This window comes from Varroa jacobsoni, unplaced genomic scaffold, assembly GCF_002532875.2.
Source record: "Varroa jacobsoni isolate VJ856 unplaced genomic scaffold, vjacob_1.0 scaffold_985, whole genome shotgun sequence".
NCBI classification, from domain to species: domain Eukaryota; kingdom Metazoa; phylum Arthropoda; class Arachnida; order Mesostigmata; family Varroidae; genus Varroa; species Varroa jacobsoni.
The window spans coordinates 272,475-289,666 of NW_019213887.1; the positions used below are offsets into that span (position 1 = coordinate 272,475).

Below are 17,192 nucleotides of genomic sequence, written 5' to 3' on the forward strand. Positions count from 1 at the left end.
ACAAGTGGCATCCTATTCTATATTTATTTGACAGAAACAGAAACGTCATCGTTAGCGCCGTTTTGCCTTTGTATATTGGCTTGTATAAGGGAATGTACGTAAGACGACTATATAACCTTTAACAGATACCGGATGTGAGCGGATGCTGTGCGCACCACTATCCTGCAATCGTCAAGTCACAGTTGCTCACTTATCTGATCGCGCTCCTGGTGCCTAAAGACATCAGTCATCTCTTCCTATTCACGTAGTCTCGCGACCTCGAGCAATCTCAGGCTCGTTGACGATTTACATTTCGGTCCTGCAGTCTTACCGGCCCTGTGTGTTACGTGTGCTTATGTGTATGTGTATTTGTATATTTGCGAGTGTATGGGTGTGTGAGTGTCTATCCGAGTGTAAGCAGAAGAAACTAAAGAAGAAACGGGCTTGGTGTAAGTTCGCAGGGTTTATGTGATCTATATGAAGTCAAATTTAATTGTCTGTTTAAACAAACGGTCCCCATTGCACATAATACAGATTTTATACATATTATGCTAGTGTTATGTCCTTTACCGAGGTGATCGGCTAAATGAGCACAAAGTCCTACTGTATATCTGTTAATGGTACTACATTATAATCACTATCTGTCATATTATCGACATATTTACATGCTATAGACGAAACATACAATCAACGGTATATTTCTGCAATTGCACGTATGGTTTCTAGCCTTATTTAGTCTAACTCATACACAGATGGCCAGCTAATTAGAAAGAGGACAAATGAAATGCTTTTCTTTGCAAACTCGCATAAAGTTTATCATCTGAAGCATACTTGGATGTTGATACCTATAGTAGGAAATAACAATACTACCTGTATTGTGATGGAGTTGTTGTCCTGTCGTGGTACACAACATCGTCAGAAGGAAGAGTTGGATCGTGCCATTCTGTTCTCTCTTCTACGGTTCTGGCACGTTCCACTGCTTTCAATTGCTCAAGGTCAGGAGGTGAATAGAATCGCGAACAGAATGACACTCCACAAGGCTACTCTGAGCTGGGCTTTGATGCACTCTGCCTCAACGAGCCCACCTTTACTGGTTGGCTGTTAGGCTCGTGCTCGAGATTTGCCCGAACTTCCTGACTGGTCCCTGGCTGGTGGAAACATTGCCACCTCTTTTTTCAAAATGCTCTGGGAAACTGTGACGACTTTAGATGGACGCATAGCTTTTTTCAAATCCGCAGCCTATTTGTCCTTCTCTGACGGATTGGACAGACAAACGGAGCTTTTTCAAGGCAAAAGACTCGATCTAAATTACGGTGCGGCACTGGAGTCCGTTCGTTTGTCCATCGAACAAAGCAGAACGAACAGCGAACAAGTTAGGAACAGGCAGATGAGCAGGTGTGCGAGCATGAGACTAAAGTAGGAGACGTGGTATAAACGTCGACTCAACGACGGTAGTCGGTTGTGGTAAAGCAAGGCCACAGAGCGAATTTGCAGACAACTGACCTGACCCGACACTGCTGATTCATAAGTAGGTAGACTGGGGGATGAAAGGGTGCTCGGGACTCGTCAGTATGGAAAATGTAAGGTGGTCTGTGCCACTTTGGTTGCGCTTGAGCTTTTTTCTTATCTTAAAAGAGAAGTGAGACAGAGTTGGCAGGACCTGACGAAATGAAAGCAGTGTATTTGTGTCTGTACGTCTGCGCGTGTGAGTATGTAGAGACCGAGGAGTCTGCCGGCCAGCTTTGCCGGGCACCACACGAAAAGGAAGGAAAACTTTTTAATGAATCACCTTCACCTTCCGTCGACGGTGGTCATCCTCTCGTTTTTTTTCTTCAGCACGGCCACGCTAGCGACTTCATCCGGCGCATTGTCTTCGTTCATAGTCTTTGCTATAAAACTGGCTTGGGCTCGTCGTCATTTAATTCTTTTTACTTTTCATTCACATCTCTCAACCCGGCAAACCTTAGGTCGCCGCTTGTCGACTTTCTACCACCGTAATTCGGACATATAGACACAGGCTCACGCAGACCCACACAGCAATGCTGCAGCTTACTAAGGGTTTTATCGTCCTGTCTTAGCTAGATGATACCGTCACCTAACCTCTGAGAATTTTTTTGACTCAATGTGTAATGCTGGCCCGGCTGTCCGCCGATATTTTCATTTCAGCTTTATAGCTATTTGGCCAAAGCTTTTCATAGCGGGGTCTTGCACAGCATTTTCCATCGGTCTTCAAAGTACATCAAGCAATTTGACATTCGATTTAAACCTTGAGAACCATAGTTACCCTAGATTGCTTGTCTTGTGAAATTGTAACGAATATGCAGTAGGAAAACAACGAAAAGAAAGACTTTGCGTAAACTGAGATCAATACAGATGGAAAAATGTATGATATACTCGAGACCCAGTTGGCACAACTATAAACAGCAACGAACTTGTTTGGAGTACATTGGCGTTATAAACAAAATACTGACCAGTCTTTACCCTCTTCCAGCAAAGTATTAGGCAGGATAATGGTAGGAAATAGGAGCGAATGCTACTTTGGTGGCAGTACCAAGTAGATTCGGTAGTAAGCTCACAATTGATGTGAGGGGCATTTACTATGATGACACATTGTCCAAAAAAGAAGCGATTGGTAATGCCAGATACTTCAAAGTCCCGAAGAGCCTTACGAATATGTGGCAAGGCAATAGTCAACGGAACAGTGTGTATTTGATGATAGCCATGCTTTTATTGATGCTTAGATTGAAAAAAATTGAACCAACCGATGCTTTTTAGGTATAGCCCTGTCCAATTTTCATTGCTTTCATGGTTTAAAAACGGCAAACCCCCAATAACGAAATTTTATATAAATATGCAAATCGTTTCTTAAAAGTTTGTAGGGCACTGGCTTAGCAGAGCACATCTAACATATCCCAAAATATGGTTGTTCTACCCTAGATGATCTAAAGGTTATCAATATTTTTCGGTCCACTAAATAGCTCCGGCCAACATGTTTATTTCAATTAGCTCTTTCATCTACCAAATTACAGCAGTATTGTGGGTACGAACTCTGTGAGGGGTGTATATGCATCAGATGCTGAGAGTAGACAATGCCCGTGTAGGAGGTCAGCCGTCTGGCGTAATCATGCCCGTTGCCGATTCTAGGCGTAGAGTTCAAGGCATTCTAGTACTATAATTACTACTACCATTATTAGAAAACGCTTTACTATATTTTCTTTGATACTATTCTACAGGATGCGGAGACGGCAATCAACTCGATGAACGGCCAATGGCTTGGAGGTCGAGTGATTCGCACCAACTGGGCAACGCGACGGCCTACCAGTAACGCCAATGGTGGCCAAGAAGGTTCGCAGGGCAGCAACACCCCTAAATACACGCCTCTTACATTTGATGAGGTTTACAACCAGGCTAGCCCTACCAATTGTACCGTTTATTGCGGAGGTAAGTAGCTGCTTCAGGAATATATATATATATATATATATATGCACTTATTATTCGCCTCTAATAACTGTTGTTTGGGGTCGTATTTTTTCGATTTCCTTCACTTCACTATAGGCCTAGGTCAGGGACTCAGCGAGGAGCTTATTCAGAAGACGTTCAGCTCATATGGAATCATTCAGGAGATTCGTGTTTTCAAAGACAAAGGTTACGCATTTGTGCGTTTCGCCACTAAAGAGTCGGCTACGCACGCAATTGTTGCCGTCCATAACACCGAGGTAAACGGCCAGATCGTCAAGTGCTCGTGGGGCAAAGAATCCAGCGATCCCAACAACCAACAGGTGCAACAGCATGTAAGTACCCTTCTGGGAGCCGGATGCTACCTGCGACAGCTGTCCAAGTTTACCTCACTGCGAGAGGCCCATCGCCTTCCGTAGACGGTGGTGGAAATAGCATCTCATGTTGGCGTCAGTACCTATATAGCAGACACGAATGCATTAAAAGAACACAGTCCTCTAGTATAGCAGCTATAGAAGCAACGGAAGAAACAACAGTAGCAAAGAAGGAGGAGAGAGATAAAGTCTACAGAACAGGAGCAGTAAAGACGGACACGGGGCAATCAGGAAGCTGACTGTAGGCGGTAGCCGAGCAATGGTTATAAGCGAGGTGTTGCCTCGCCCGCTAGTGGCGCCTTCACTGCCGGTGGCATGGGGGATCGCTACCAATCTGCCCGAGAGTTCTTCAGTAATGCTGATCATGTACTATAGCGAAGAGAAAGGCAGAGCTTGCTACGATGCGGCCAAGTTACGGCTAAAGAAATGGCGGCTCCACCATCACACAGCGCTCAGCCATGTTACCCACGCAAGCCACGCTGGCGTCCTCAATTGTTCCAGCTTCATTCTTTTGCCAGGTTGCAGTCCCAAATGACTTCGCCGAACTGGCTTCTGTTTCCAAGCTGCTGCTCTTTCTTTTTTTGTCTGTCACGTTTTTGGGTCGTTTTTGCAACTCTACCTGCACTGTTTGGTTCGCGTTTTCATTATTTTTTTCATCTTTTTTCGGTTTTAAGCTTTTGCTGTATTTGAATACTACAGTTAATATCAGCTCCTAATTTTCGTTTTGTCGCTTGTTTCATTGCTAGTTTGCCTTTCTATTTTCAGACAATCGCGGCCGCCCAAATCCCGTATCATCAGTACCAGCAGATGAATTACTGGTACCCGCAGAACTACGCCCAACCAGGACAATTCGTTCAAGGCACGACTCCCACTGCCGTGCAATACCAGTATGGGCAGTACTTCGGCAATGGATTCGGGTGAGTAGAATCAAACAGACATCATCGTCTTCTATGTTCGTTTTCTGTGTGCCCCTTTATCCCCTGCTCTGCCATCCTGAGGGCAATCAAATAGTTGTCTTTACACTAGCGAGGGCAAGATGCTGCGGCTTATTTTTGTCCATTTAAAGACTATGGACTCCCTTGTGAATTACCTGTCGGTGTAACGAAAATGTTAGAACGACTTGCTGCGTTCCTGTGGTGACGCCAACGGCGACGAAGTAGACCCCTCGTCGTCGTTCTTGTTGACTGGAAGCGACTGACCGTAGGCTATCGCCCAACACTAACTGGAGTCGGTGACCGGTCGCTGCTGAGCTCACGAATAATGTGGACAAGGGAAACGAAAGCTGGGAGGACCCTTGTATACAGTGCTTAAAAGCGCGCTAGCTCGCTGCTACTGCTGTTGCTGGAGCCTATCGTCGTCGAATATTGCTACTGGTAGTAACAAGCGATGCTCAAACACAAAAAGCCGCTGTAGGTTCGTGACGTTTGGCGCCGTCTTCGTACCGATTAAGAGGTAACTGGAGTAGATTGAGGCTCAGAAAAATTAAAACAGTGTTATTTTTTTAACGCACTCCATGGAAATGTCAAGGATTAGGCAATGGCAACTACGAAAAAAGTATCCACTGCTGTAACCGACGGACTACGTTTTCTTTTTAGAAGTAAACGTAGAGTGAAAAATAGAACTCGAATAAGAAAGCCCCTGCAGCATCGGTAACAGCAGCGACAACAAAGTGAGTACAAGAGTCTCTAACTAATGTCGGCGTTGCGTCTTGTCAATAGTTGCCGGGTCTCCGACCTTAATGGCGACGTAGACGGCTTCGGACCTCTTCGTGACTGCCGTCATTCATTCTATCCGAACGTATCTGCATTTTTGCCGATTTTCGGGGATTTTGGCTGTTCCTCCTTCCTGTCACCTCTTGGCCCATTGCTCGCCATCGGCCAGGGATTCTGTGTCGATGTCGCCTGCGGTAGCGGCATCTTCCCCAACGTCCGACTCATCTCCCGACGTTCAATTCACTCCTAAAGCAAACTAGATCGATCTCGTGTAAATAAAAGTTTCAAACTTCGGTTTCGGAATCGTTAGGTCGCCAACGTCCCCCTCAATGGTCTCAGTCGATGAGAGACGGCCGCCGCCGTTTTGACTCGCCCACTAGTTTAGAGTCTAGCTAGGCCAGGTCTGAGGGCGGCAAAAGCTGACGGCAACGATTAAAAATGTTGCCAATCGAGATTATTTTCTTCCTTCCTTCCCAGATCGGACCTGTTTCCCTCTGTCTCTCGTGGGTCTTCATACCCCTCGTGGGACGGGGAAATTCCCGAAGCTCAATGCGCGCTACATGGTAAAGGCAAGGAATGACAGGCGGTACGAGAGTTATCTGGTTCTACTGCGGCAAAAGCAAATGTAGATGCTCGCCTGGCTGGTTCGTGGTTTTCCGGAGGTAATGTAGAGACGGCTGAGTCGCTTATGGTCTCTCGTCGCCGATTCCTTTTCGCCTCTTGTATCTTTGCTACCATTAAATGCCTAATAAGATAACAATCAACCGGATTTCCCAACAGCCCAGAGGACAGCGCGTGAGTACATCCACCTTAAGACTATACTTCTACGCTATCACGATACGTTGAACGCCAAACAGCTATTGTTTGGAGTACATTGATTTTCTACCTATATGGTAGAGAGGTAGAGAAACGGTTCCAACTTAGACGGTATTTTTACCTCTTCTACATCTGGATGCTCTATTCACTTGTTATCTTTGTTGCATAATAATGCTGAAAAGTGTATAACAAGTACAATGATACAGAAGTATCACTGTAGTCCCTCGCTGTACTTTTCTTAGGTTATTTTCTGAGTGCAAATTCATTTTAATATGTTTTTTGCGTCATGAATGCCAATATACGTACGTGGATTTGACATACAGCTATAATCCAGTAAAGGGGGATACATAAGAATTTCTGATGAACTGCTTTTTGAAAAAGTATTCCTCACTTGGTGTGAAAAAAACATTATGTGTCCAAAATAAATTTAGCGGAAGCGCTCTAGAGGATAAAGCGTTACGCTAACTCGATACTTACGCTCAGATAGTGTTCGTGACTTCGCAGAAAATCACAATTGCAATTTGGGTGCACGTACATCGTGTATGTCGGGCTCTTAGTAGCCTTTCTGTAACTGCTTGGATTTATTGAGGTCGTCCTAGTTCTCCAGCTCGACTTGTTTCAGGTGCTCTTTCGTCGAATGGCTTTCTTTCTTAGTCAGTAGTGTTAAGCCGTACTTGCTCATGGTTTTCATTTATTCGTTCTCCGTTTGCGTTATGCTTGTTGACACTGCTCTCACGTAGTGGAAGCGGGTGAACAGATGGTGGTACGCGAGCGTAGGCCAGCCAGTCCATTGAAGACCCCCTTCAGCCGTGACTGTTACTGCTAGGGGCGGCCGGGCCTGTGGTCACGTGATCTATTCTATGCATTCATTCAAAGCATGCCAAGTAAGGCAGTACATTTGGTTTCGCTGACCCGTTCGTCCGTCGACTGGTCCGTGCATCCCTGCGCGATTCCCTTCTGACGACGTTTCCACGACGAAAGAGTTTACAAGTTGCAGGCTCTTCCAAAGCCTTGGCCAAGCTTCGTTCAACTCCTGCCGTTCAACTTCATTGACAGAGCGTCTGGTGGATTCGCAACTCTGTCGTTTCCCTTTCCCTTTATTGCCTGTCACTCTTTTGCTCCATTGTTTCCCGCCGCTACCAGGTTACCAAAGTCAAATAGAGAAACACCGAAAAGCGCAACCTCTGCCATCACCGTCAAGTCTCATTCTTTCTGTTTCAATTGCAGCTGTCGTACCGTTGCTAACCCCAGCAGAAATCACAAATATGTCCTGGCCGATTTTTAGGCCCGAGCAGTAGCTTTACAGCGGGTCTTAGCTAGTCACACATGCGAAACAAGCAGCGAGCGACAGGCCGCATTTCATCAAGCCGTTGTTGCAAATAGCGACGGCAACAACGACGGTAGCTGTAGCGTTCGCCTCGCCGACTGCACTTATGCGACGGACATAGGAATAGCAGTAGCGTTAGTCATAGTGGTTGAATAGAAATGTACGAAGCAAATGACGCCGAAGACAACGATGGGCTAATGTCATTTGAGCGACCGGAAGACACGCCGGAACTGATTCCCAACCCTGACGGGAAGTGATCATTTTTTGGTAGGCGTGCTTTTTGCCGATCTTTGCTGCTGTCTAGCCTGCCAGCTTCCTCTTCTTGCCGTATCGTTGCACGGCGTCTACCGGTGTAGCCGAAAGGAATGAAAAGCACCGATAGAGAAATACGGAAGGCGAGCGGGCAGGACGGCCTCGAGCGTTCGTACTCCGCTTATATCAGTAACATACCTAGAAACTCCTCCTAAGGCTAAGTCGCCATGCTTAAATGTCTCCACCAAATGTCTCTGCTTTCGTCCCAAGTCCCCATCCGTACGTCTGACCCCTTTTCCCAACGCTTGCACGATGCTAGAGAACACGATGGCTTCACAGCTAATGGCTGGTGTAAGTGCAATAGAAACATCAACGACCATGCCGTTCTCTCCGGTGTCGCAAGTCGCCGGGTGAGCAATGTTGCAAGGCCGCCTGTTGTGAGATTGTACATCGAACGCCGGCAACGCTCTGGGTAACTGATGGAACTAGGTTGGCTGGTCGAAGGATAGCAGGTTGAAAGAGCCTCGAATGGACGTGGCGTTTTCGCGTGCATCATTTGCGATCCCTTTGCTGCCCTTCGATGTAGACATTGCTTGCAGTCAAAGGCCACTACAGCCGCAGTGCTGGGGCCGCTGTCGTTCCTTCCTCTTCCTGGCTAACTACACTTATCGTTGTCTCCATTGTGACGACAGAAAGAAGAGCAGTCGGTAACTGAGGCTATTAGACATCCGCCTCCGCTCTTTGCCTGCATGACAGTTAGTATGAGTGGACTATTAGTGGCAGCAGTGGCGGCACAGTGTTGCGATGCTTCGACTGGCTGATTAGTTGGGTAAGATGGCGGCTCGTTGTCAGATTTAGCCCTCTAAGCTACTTCTTTCAGAGCATAGCAATCGTCTATCTAGCTAATTAGCCGAACTACTTCTATTTGCACTACCGCTACTAGTTGCACTGGCTTGAATGTAACGCTCACTGCTAAAGTAGCAGAAACAGAAGGGGAAGCCATTGACTGTCACGTAATAGTGCGGGCAGTTGATTTCGTGGTCAACGCACTACATAACGAGCCACACAGAGCCTTGCATCGTCGGTATTCTTATGTTACCCAATTATTAGCTTCACCCGATTACCGCAACTGCGGCTTTGCGAAGCCAGTCGAGCGGAAGGTGTCTCGTAGAACTTGGCTGCTGCTTCACATCGGGCAAACCACCAGCTCGCTAAGCCGCGAACCAGAACGTTCGGCTCGATTCGGTTACTTTTGCCTGGCTCAGCTTTCGTCGATGGCCGATGTTCTTTACCTCGTCTTTTCGGCCTGCTGGTTGGTTCGATGACTCGTTGGGCTAAGATAGGCGCCCACTTTGCCGATAGCACACGCTCTAAAGGAGCAGCTATCGACACTTGCTGGCCTATCGTCCAGCAAAAGGTGAGCGATTTCTGAGAGACGTTAACATGCCAGTTGTTTTCTAGCATCAGCGAAAGCCACGGAGATGGCGGCCAAAACTGCCGACCTTCCCTACTGCCTATACATGTATACAAACAGAGACAGAAATAGACAACAGGAGGTTCAGTCGGTCGTAATCTACTTGTATACAGCCAAGTACCTCTCTACAGCTTAAAAAAAGCTTCAGATATTGAACACATGCAGGAGCTTCGACGTCCTTCTACAGCCTTGGAAAGGCGACAGACGATAAAACCAAGGCAGATAAACAATCGCTACAGCATCATCTCTGTTGTAGGTGTTCACAAAAAATTTGTCTTCAACTCTTCAGTAGCGCGTGAAGCATGGTACAGTTTTGACTTAATCTTCCTCGTGGAACTGTCTATCGCCAAGCCACTGTATAGAAGCGTAATAGAAGATAAAGTGTGTCAAACCAAATCCTAATCAGGTATTTGAACGGCGTTACATAATTAAGATGGCTTCAAAGGTAGGTGTTTATGTATATATGAACTAGCCGTCCAGAAGTCACGAAACATCTAATTCTACCTGCATGGTTTGAATTGCGTGTCCTTGTTTCAGGATGGGCTTACAAGTGGCCTGGCCTGCAGGCCAAGGTGGGCAAAGTGCCCCGCTTGGCCAGCAACCGGCCAGCCTCTTGCCGGCCACCACCTACCCGATGCAGCAGTATCAGACGCATCAATAAACAACAGTTCTATACTTCAGGAGAAGACAGAACCTCAATCCGTCACTCCGAATGGCCTGGGTTAATGGCTTCGCTCTGGACGCAGTTCACGCCGCGCGCACCCGTGAGATCATCGCGACCGAAATTGTAGTCTAGAGAAGAGAAGGTCCATATTCACAGATGATACCGACGGTTTAGTATGATGTATCGTTGAAAATGAATGCAAAAACACTGCATGCCACGCTAGAGACGGCGTTCGACCGACAGGTGGTTTACGGAAAATCTAGGCGAGGCTTTATGTCACACAGCAGCTCCAACTTCTCGCGCATTCCTAACGGACATGCGAAAAGTAGGCATCCTCAACAAACATTGTTAGCGTGGGTATAACTAAGTACCAAAGAGCGAAGGTCCTGCATTTAGCCGCTGCCCAGTTAGCAATAAAGGTGCAGCGTCACCGGTAGATACGAACCGAATAAGCTGGGCGGCGGCCGGCGGCCTTCGACTAATGTCCGATCGGTCAGCGTTAATTAACGCGTGTCATATTCAAGTTGCGACATGCCTTGCAACAAAGCAGAGCAGAGCAGAGCAGATGAAAGAAAAAAATCGATCTCACATCTACACATACCAAATAGAAGCTACACACATAAGAGAATATAAAATGGGGGTGATAATTTTGTACTCTATAACAAAATAGTGCTATTGCGTCAGTTTGTATTACGTGGAGAACGAGCGTAACTTTAGCAATGTTTGAAGCTCAGACTGACTAATTTTAAAAAATAGAAACTACTCTAACCAATGTTGGGGGCAAAGAACAACCGATATGCTGAGCGTGTTCTGCTTGCCCACGACATTTTTCTCACATCGTACACTCACTTCGAATGATAGGTGATAATGATGATCCTGACTCCACTTTTAAGCAACCTTAACACCGAAGAAACTAATCAGCTTGAAGAGAATGAACGCTGAGGGAAAATCGAGTTTGATCAACGCCGCTAACAATTCTACTAATTAGTAATTATCTTCTTATAATTGAACAGTACTAAGAGAACCGCAATGCGTTTTATGAAAACGAGAGACACATCGCAATATCAATAATAGGCAGAGTAACTTGTTTTTTTGAGTTTTCCGACTCAATTTTTTTTTAATTCATACTCATTTTATAGCTACTCTTATCGACTGAGCTCTGTACTATAAATCGATCAAGCCCGACGCCGCAACCTAAACGTGTTATATCGATCCAAATCGATCGGGCGCTCAGAGCACACGCTGCACCTCTATAACACTTACTATCCCTTTACAATTTTATTAACAATCTCAAGTGAACGAATTACCTGAGGGCTGACTAATGAAGACCTGATCGACTCAAGCAGATAAAAAGACGGGCGAAATCGAACGTTAGAAGTAAGTTTAGATCAACATGAACAGCAACGCCTAAATACGAAGCAACTCTGGTTTGAAATAGAAAGTCTTTATTACTGTTGTTTATCTTGAAGGTGTTGAAGACCGTTGAAGGCGGACATCGCCACATGGTTAAGTTGTAAGGCGGAGACTCCGTTTTGAACCGGGAGCTGACGAAATGTGTAAGCAGAAAAGCTCTGAAACCCTAAAAACTCAATTCGGGAAAAGCCGTGGCATAAATGCGAATGTTAAAATAGTAATCTATCTATAGCGCATAGATGACCAGAAATGGTAGTATCGGCTCATACACAGATAAACAACGCCGGAGGAGGAAAAGCAGCGCGCACGTATTGCGGATTTTTTATGACATCCATGGCCATTTCATTGTCAAGGATCCATAGCGCCTTTGAGGAACCGTCTACGTATGCCCTATGTGTCCTTAGGAGATCGAAGATAACAAGCAACGCAAAATAAAAAGCAATGCCCAGAAATCATAGGCAAACATACACAAAGCGATATGAACTAGCCGTAAGACACATATACACTCACACACACATCTATTCTAAACCGACCAAGCTGTTAATAACACATAGGACCAACGCGTAGTAGCAAATGACCAGAGATGGCCATGGACAAAGAATGGTGACCAGATCAGACGGCATCGGCAACTCAAAAGCAGTTAGCCACTACAAGCCAAGGAGCGAGAATGAATAGGGAAAATGCAAAAAAATGAGGGTAGAATTTAAAGCAAAAAGTTGTGTTTTTGTTTGACCGAACCATTATGTACGAAACACATATACAGATATATTGTAACATATAGGGCCGCCATTGTTGACATGAATCGGAAGGTTTGACAAAAGCTGAACAGCGTCCTGAAACGGCGCCCAACAGGAATCAAGTAAGCCCACTTTACACCGTAGTACTCAGGAACATTACAGGACATACTTATCGATACAAAGATTCTGCGGTATGGCGTACTGTTGAAGCGTGCTGGCTGAACCTTAACCTGACCCAAAAAGCCGAATAAATACTAGTTTGTCGTCTCAGGCAAATGCAGCCTGGGATTTACATGTCCCATGCCGATCAGTCAATGCGTTGAACAGTTAGAGTGGGCTCCGGTCTCCCGGACAAACCAACTGGCCACTCTTCGCCTTTTTTTTTTTAATAACAGAAGAACAAACAACCACAACTGAAAATATGTTAACCGCATAAAGCAAATAGGTGGCTCCGAACAAAGGGACAAACAAAATATGAAGAGTATGCTAGGAGAAACAGGCACACTCATGTACGGTGTAGAAGATCTCTGCTGAGAAGATTTATCTTCATTTGTGTTGAATAGCCAACAAGTGTTGAATACGTACTTTGTACAGCGTACGTGTTGCTGCGCCATGACACATCGTTTAGAGCGGCTAATGATGTAAACCCGAATAAAAGTAAAGGTAAACGAAAAAAGTTAACTTTAATGAGAAAAAGAGCCAAAATAAGAGCTCAGCTGTAACGAACTCAGATTATTCAGTGGAACATAAGACATCTCCTCGACACATCGGAACCGTGTTGCCCGGCTAGACTTTCTCCGGCTGAAAAGCTCGACGCTGTTGATGTACGCAACGCGGCGCGACACCAGACAAAGGAACTTCAGAACTTGAACTTTGCAAATAACTACATTCTGGACTGTTTATCCTGAAAAACACTGACCGAATAATTTGGCCACAGAGCTAAATCCATAATGTCAGTTGTCCTTGAATTCGAACTAGATTATATACGGGGTTCTTATGCGTACAATATCAACCAGTGTCCGTCGTCAGGACACAAAATTGCACTGATGACAAAAAAGCCACTTCTCGAACTTCCACGTCAGAGCGAGACACTGTTGATATCTCGGTTGTGCAGTCCTCGCAAAGTAAAGCCTCGTATGACCGGGCTGGACGGGGCTTCTTCAACCTTTGGCCATTAACTCGCCTCCGGTCTTTAAAACTACGAGACGAGCGATGATTATTTTGTCCAAGGAGGCAAAGATTTTTCAAATTGAAAAGGTCTATCGAAGAGGACGAAGTGGAGGGGAATAACGGGCGTGGGAACGCATTGCCGTGGAGCCACCGTTGAGACCCCCTAGTGCGACTCGGATGTCATAATTCGAACAACATAACGACAACAACAAAAACAACCACAACTACCCTATTGTATTGACAATTTAAAATGATAATTTTAACGATGATCACGAGAATTGAGCTTAGTTATTACAGAAATCAGATGAAGCACAGACTCGATACGCGATGGAATAATCTGGTGGCCTAACAAGAAAGAAGCGTAAACATGAACAGATATTGATATAGTTTGAAAATTGCTTCATGGAGGGAATAATGAAAGGGTGTTTAGGACGGTGACAGCGCTGGAATGGATGATGAGGGGGCAGCATGGATGTATGCACTGTACGAGTGAATGAGTCAAAAGAAAAAATATACGCCAATCCAATGTGTATTGACACAAACAATACGACATAGATACGTAAACATACAAATCTATATATGTATACGGGGAGACATGCAGACGCGGTCGCGGATGAGAACGCTGATTGCAACGGCAATTGCAGATTTAATGAAGATCAATATAGCTACAAGAAAACAAACAAAGGTCAAATACGTTGAAATAATTATACGATAATATAAACAATTATTATTATTATTATGACCCAATGACGAAACGGGCGGCGAGGCGTTTAGAAACGCTTCAAAGTCTAATAGGAGAATCAATATATCTAGGTGTACTGCTAATATATATATATATATATACTATTGTTAGGGTATTAGCTGGATACAATCACACGCCGTGGTGCTGATAAATAAAAAACAACAATTCTAGTTTATTATTATACGATATAATGTGAAGAAATAACGGAAAGAGAAACAGGTGCGAAAGGATCTTACGGCTAATAATAATAATACAGGTAACTAATACAAACACAACAACAAATATATATATAAGAGTAAAGGATTCTTCGAGGTGTGAAGGGGTTATTGGAAAGAACCCCTTACTAAAAATAAGCTAGCAGAAAATAGAAAAATTTTAAATCAACTGCAGCGATGGATGGTTGGTACTGCAAAGAAATCGTAGCAACATACAACTGCTGGAACAATAACACGGTAAACGCAGTGGGACAGTGAAGAGTAAAAAGCTACTGAATAAATACATATAGAAGAAATTAGTAATGAAAAAACGAGTACGACATTGATCGGTCAACGGAGGGCGCCCTTCTTCACAATACATCAGTTGATAATGGCAAAGAACCACCGGCAGAAGTCAAATATTATCCTGATCTATACATTGTCGCTTCGTCGTTGAGACTCATCTTAGGGCCCGAAATTATAGATGTGATTCAGCGGTAACGAGTAGTAGCTGCTGCTGAGCATCGGCCAGAATCATCGATGGCCAGAACGGAACCGCACCAATGGCAGAATTCGAAAGCAGGGAACCGAGTTTGCCGATCTGTTTTGAAAGGGAATCGCTCCGCGGCTGGACAATATAGGAAGAATGAAATCTGAAGGACCGGCATAATTCCATGAAGAGCTATCCTCTACAGATAAACAGAGCGAAATCATTTTGTACCAAAGACGGCGATACCGATGATAAAAACACGTAACAGATGTAGATATGCGTAACGCATGACGGGAGTAATTATAAAATAAGAAGTAATAATGATGATGAGGTATAGGCGGGCAGCTTTAAACCGAGCCAGTACTCGCCAGCATCACATAAACGAAGACATATTTGATGTAAGTTATATATATGGTAACACAGTGTATGTGGATCATACTGATGCGTATGATGATACCATGTAATATTGATTCTGACACATATTAGAATTGCTACTATTACTGGAATTGTTTTCTATTTTATTTATGTATTTTGTGAATGTGCACAGATGCGGCTAGGGTTCACGCCGGGTAGACTGGGGCTCACTCTCGTTTGATGATGTCTGTGCGCGACCACCGAAGACTGGGAGATATTCAAATGAAGCCTAATAAATGAGTCGACGAACCCTATGAATAAGTACACAGCGTATACATATAAAACTAGATCAAATGTGGTCGAAAGCACCTACGAAGCAAAAAACTAGAAAGTCAACAGATATGATGATACCAATCCCAAATATACTGAATGGATTGCGGCATACCATCACCTCCGTGATAGTCTGCATGCGTTTTAAGGTGGCGTATAACTAGTTTTTTCTGACCGACATTATTGCTATCTAATAAAATTAGAGATAAATTTCTATAAGATATAAAGTGCGTCGACCGTCTCTTAGACCGACCAGAAGTTTTTGCATGAGCCCAGTCACACAAATGCGAGACCCGTACAATGTCTGGATCACGGTGCTAAGGGTTGTCATTGCACCAGCTTGCGTATAACGCATTTACTTTCTCCATATAATGTGCCAAATTGCATCTCCCTATCTATCGTTCTGTAATGGAAACGAGTTCTGAGAATGGTAAATGATCGGTGAGACCAATATTGATGATCGGTCTAGGAAACAAACAAGGTCGGGGAAATGGAGAGTGATTAACTAGTCATGTCTCAAAATTGGACATGATACGCGTCAATAGCGCGAAGCGGATGATGAACGCTTATACCACAATTGTTACTGCTGTAAAATCCAGTCCAGTTGGGCCGAACTACGGAAGATCTAATGAAATTCAAATAATTTCATTGAAAAAAACCGCACACACACACACACACACACACACACACTGCGAGTAAAAAAATACAAGTAAAAACGATCAGCACCAAATATGAGTAGGCAAGACAATTTTTATTGACAACCATAGCCGACAGCCGGATAGAACATCCTTAAGGCAATGTTGTATGTCGGTTCGCTTAGGACAATTTATGTCCTTCTCCTGCCTTAGAAATAAAGCAGGCAAAGAAAAGACGGTACACAAAAAAAAAAAAAGCAGAATGTAAAGGGGTAAAATATTCGCGTGTTTGTTTGCAAGTTTAAGGCGGAAATAAAAGTAGAAGCTAACGTTGACTAACGCGAGAGCTAGATAAAAAGGAGAGTAACATGAACCAAAGGGAAAGAGAAACTGTGACGGCTACACAGGGAAACCGTGGCCCCGTCTGTGAACAAGTATACGAAAGTGAACTATGCATATATGCACAGTTCACTGTCGCATACTTGTAACGCAAAACTACACACACTCACACAAAAAAACAACCATATACAGTAACTACTACTGTAGAGTAGGTATATAAACAACAGTTAAACCGCTAGATAGGCGGCGCCGTTACGAAGAGAAAAACAAGTAAAACAACAAATACCAGCCAAAAAGTGACGAATCTGATGAAATCAAGAACAAAGATGGATAACGATGATAGGTTAAAATCCACACACAAATAAACATATTGTGTCCCGCAGTAACGATGACCAACAAACAGAGAAAGATGCACGGAAGAAAAATAAGGAACGACACCCCCCCCCCCCCCGTATTCGATTCAACCGACGACCAATAAGAACGAGCCGAAGGGGGAACATTAGAAAAGTGACGCTAATTGAATAACAGAAATATTGTCGCGTATGCTGAGCGTCTATTGCGAGCGCCTATTTATGGCACTGTATGCCCAGAAGAAGGCATTAAATAAGGGCCGGTGTCTCTGGCAACAGACCGCCAACTCCGGCAAAAAGATCCGCGACCGGGTCTCCTTCCTATTCTATTACCACGGCGATGACGATGATAACGACGTGGAAGAGCATAAATCGATATAGTGC

General features: G+C 44.5%; 1 protein-coding gene across 1 annotated transcript in view; it reads left to right on the forward strand.

Annotated features, from left to right (window-relative positions):
• The window catches only part of LOC111265559 (nucleolysin TIAR), a 136,447-nt gene extending 119,623 nt beyond the window's left edge, over positions 1-16,824 (forward strand). Inside the window, exons 5-8 of the mRNA XM_022842338.2 lie at positions 3,213-3,420; positions 3,535-3,770; positions 4,575-4,726; positions 9,928-16,824. Of these exons, the coding sequence (XP_022698073.1) occupies positions 3,213-3,420; positions 3,535-3,770; positions 4,575-4,726; positions 9,928-10,051 (720 nt within the window). The 3' untranslated portion in view covers positions 10,052-16,824. The remainder of the gene's footprint in view (positions 1-3,212; positions 3,421-3,534; positions 3,771-4,574; positions 4,727-9,927) is intronic.
• Positions 16,825-17,192: the final 368 nt, after the last annotated feature.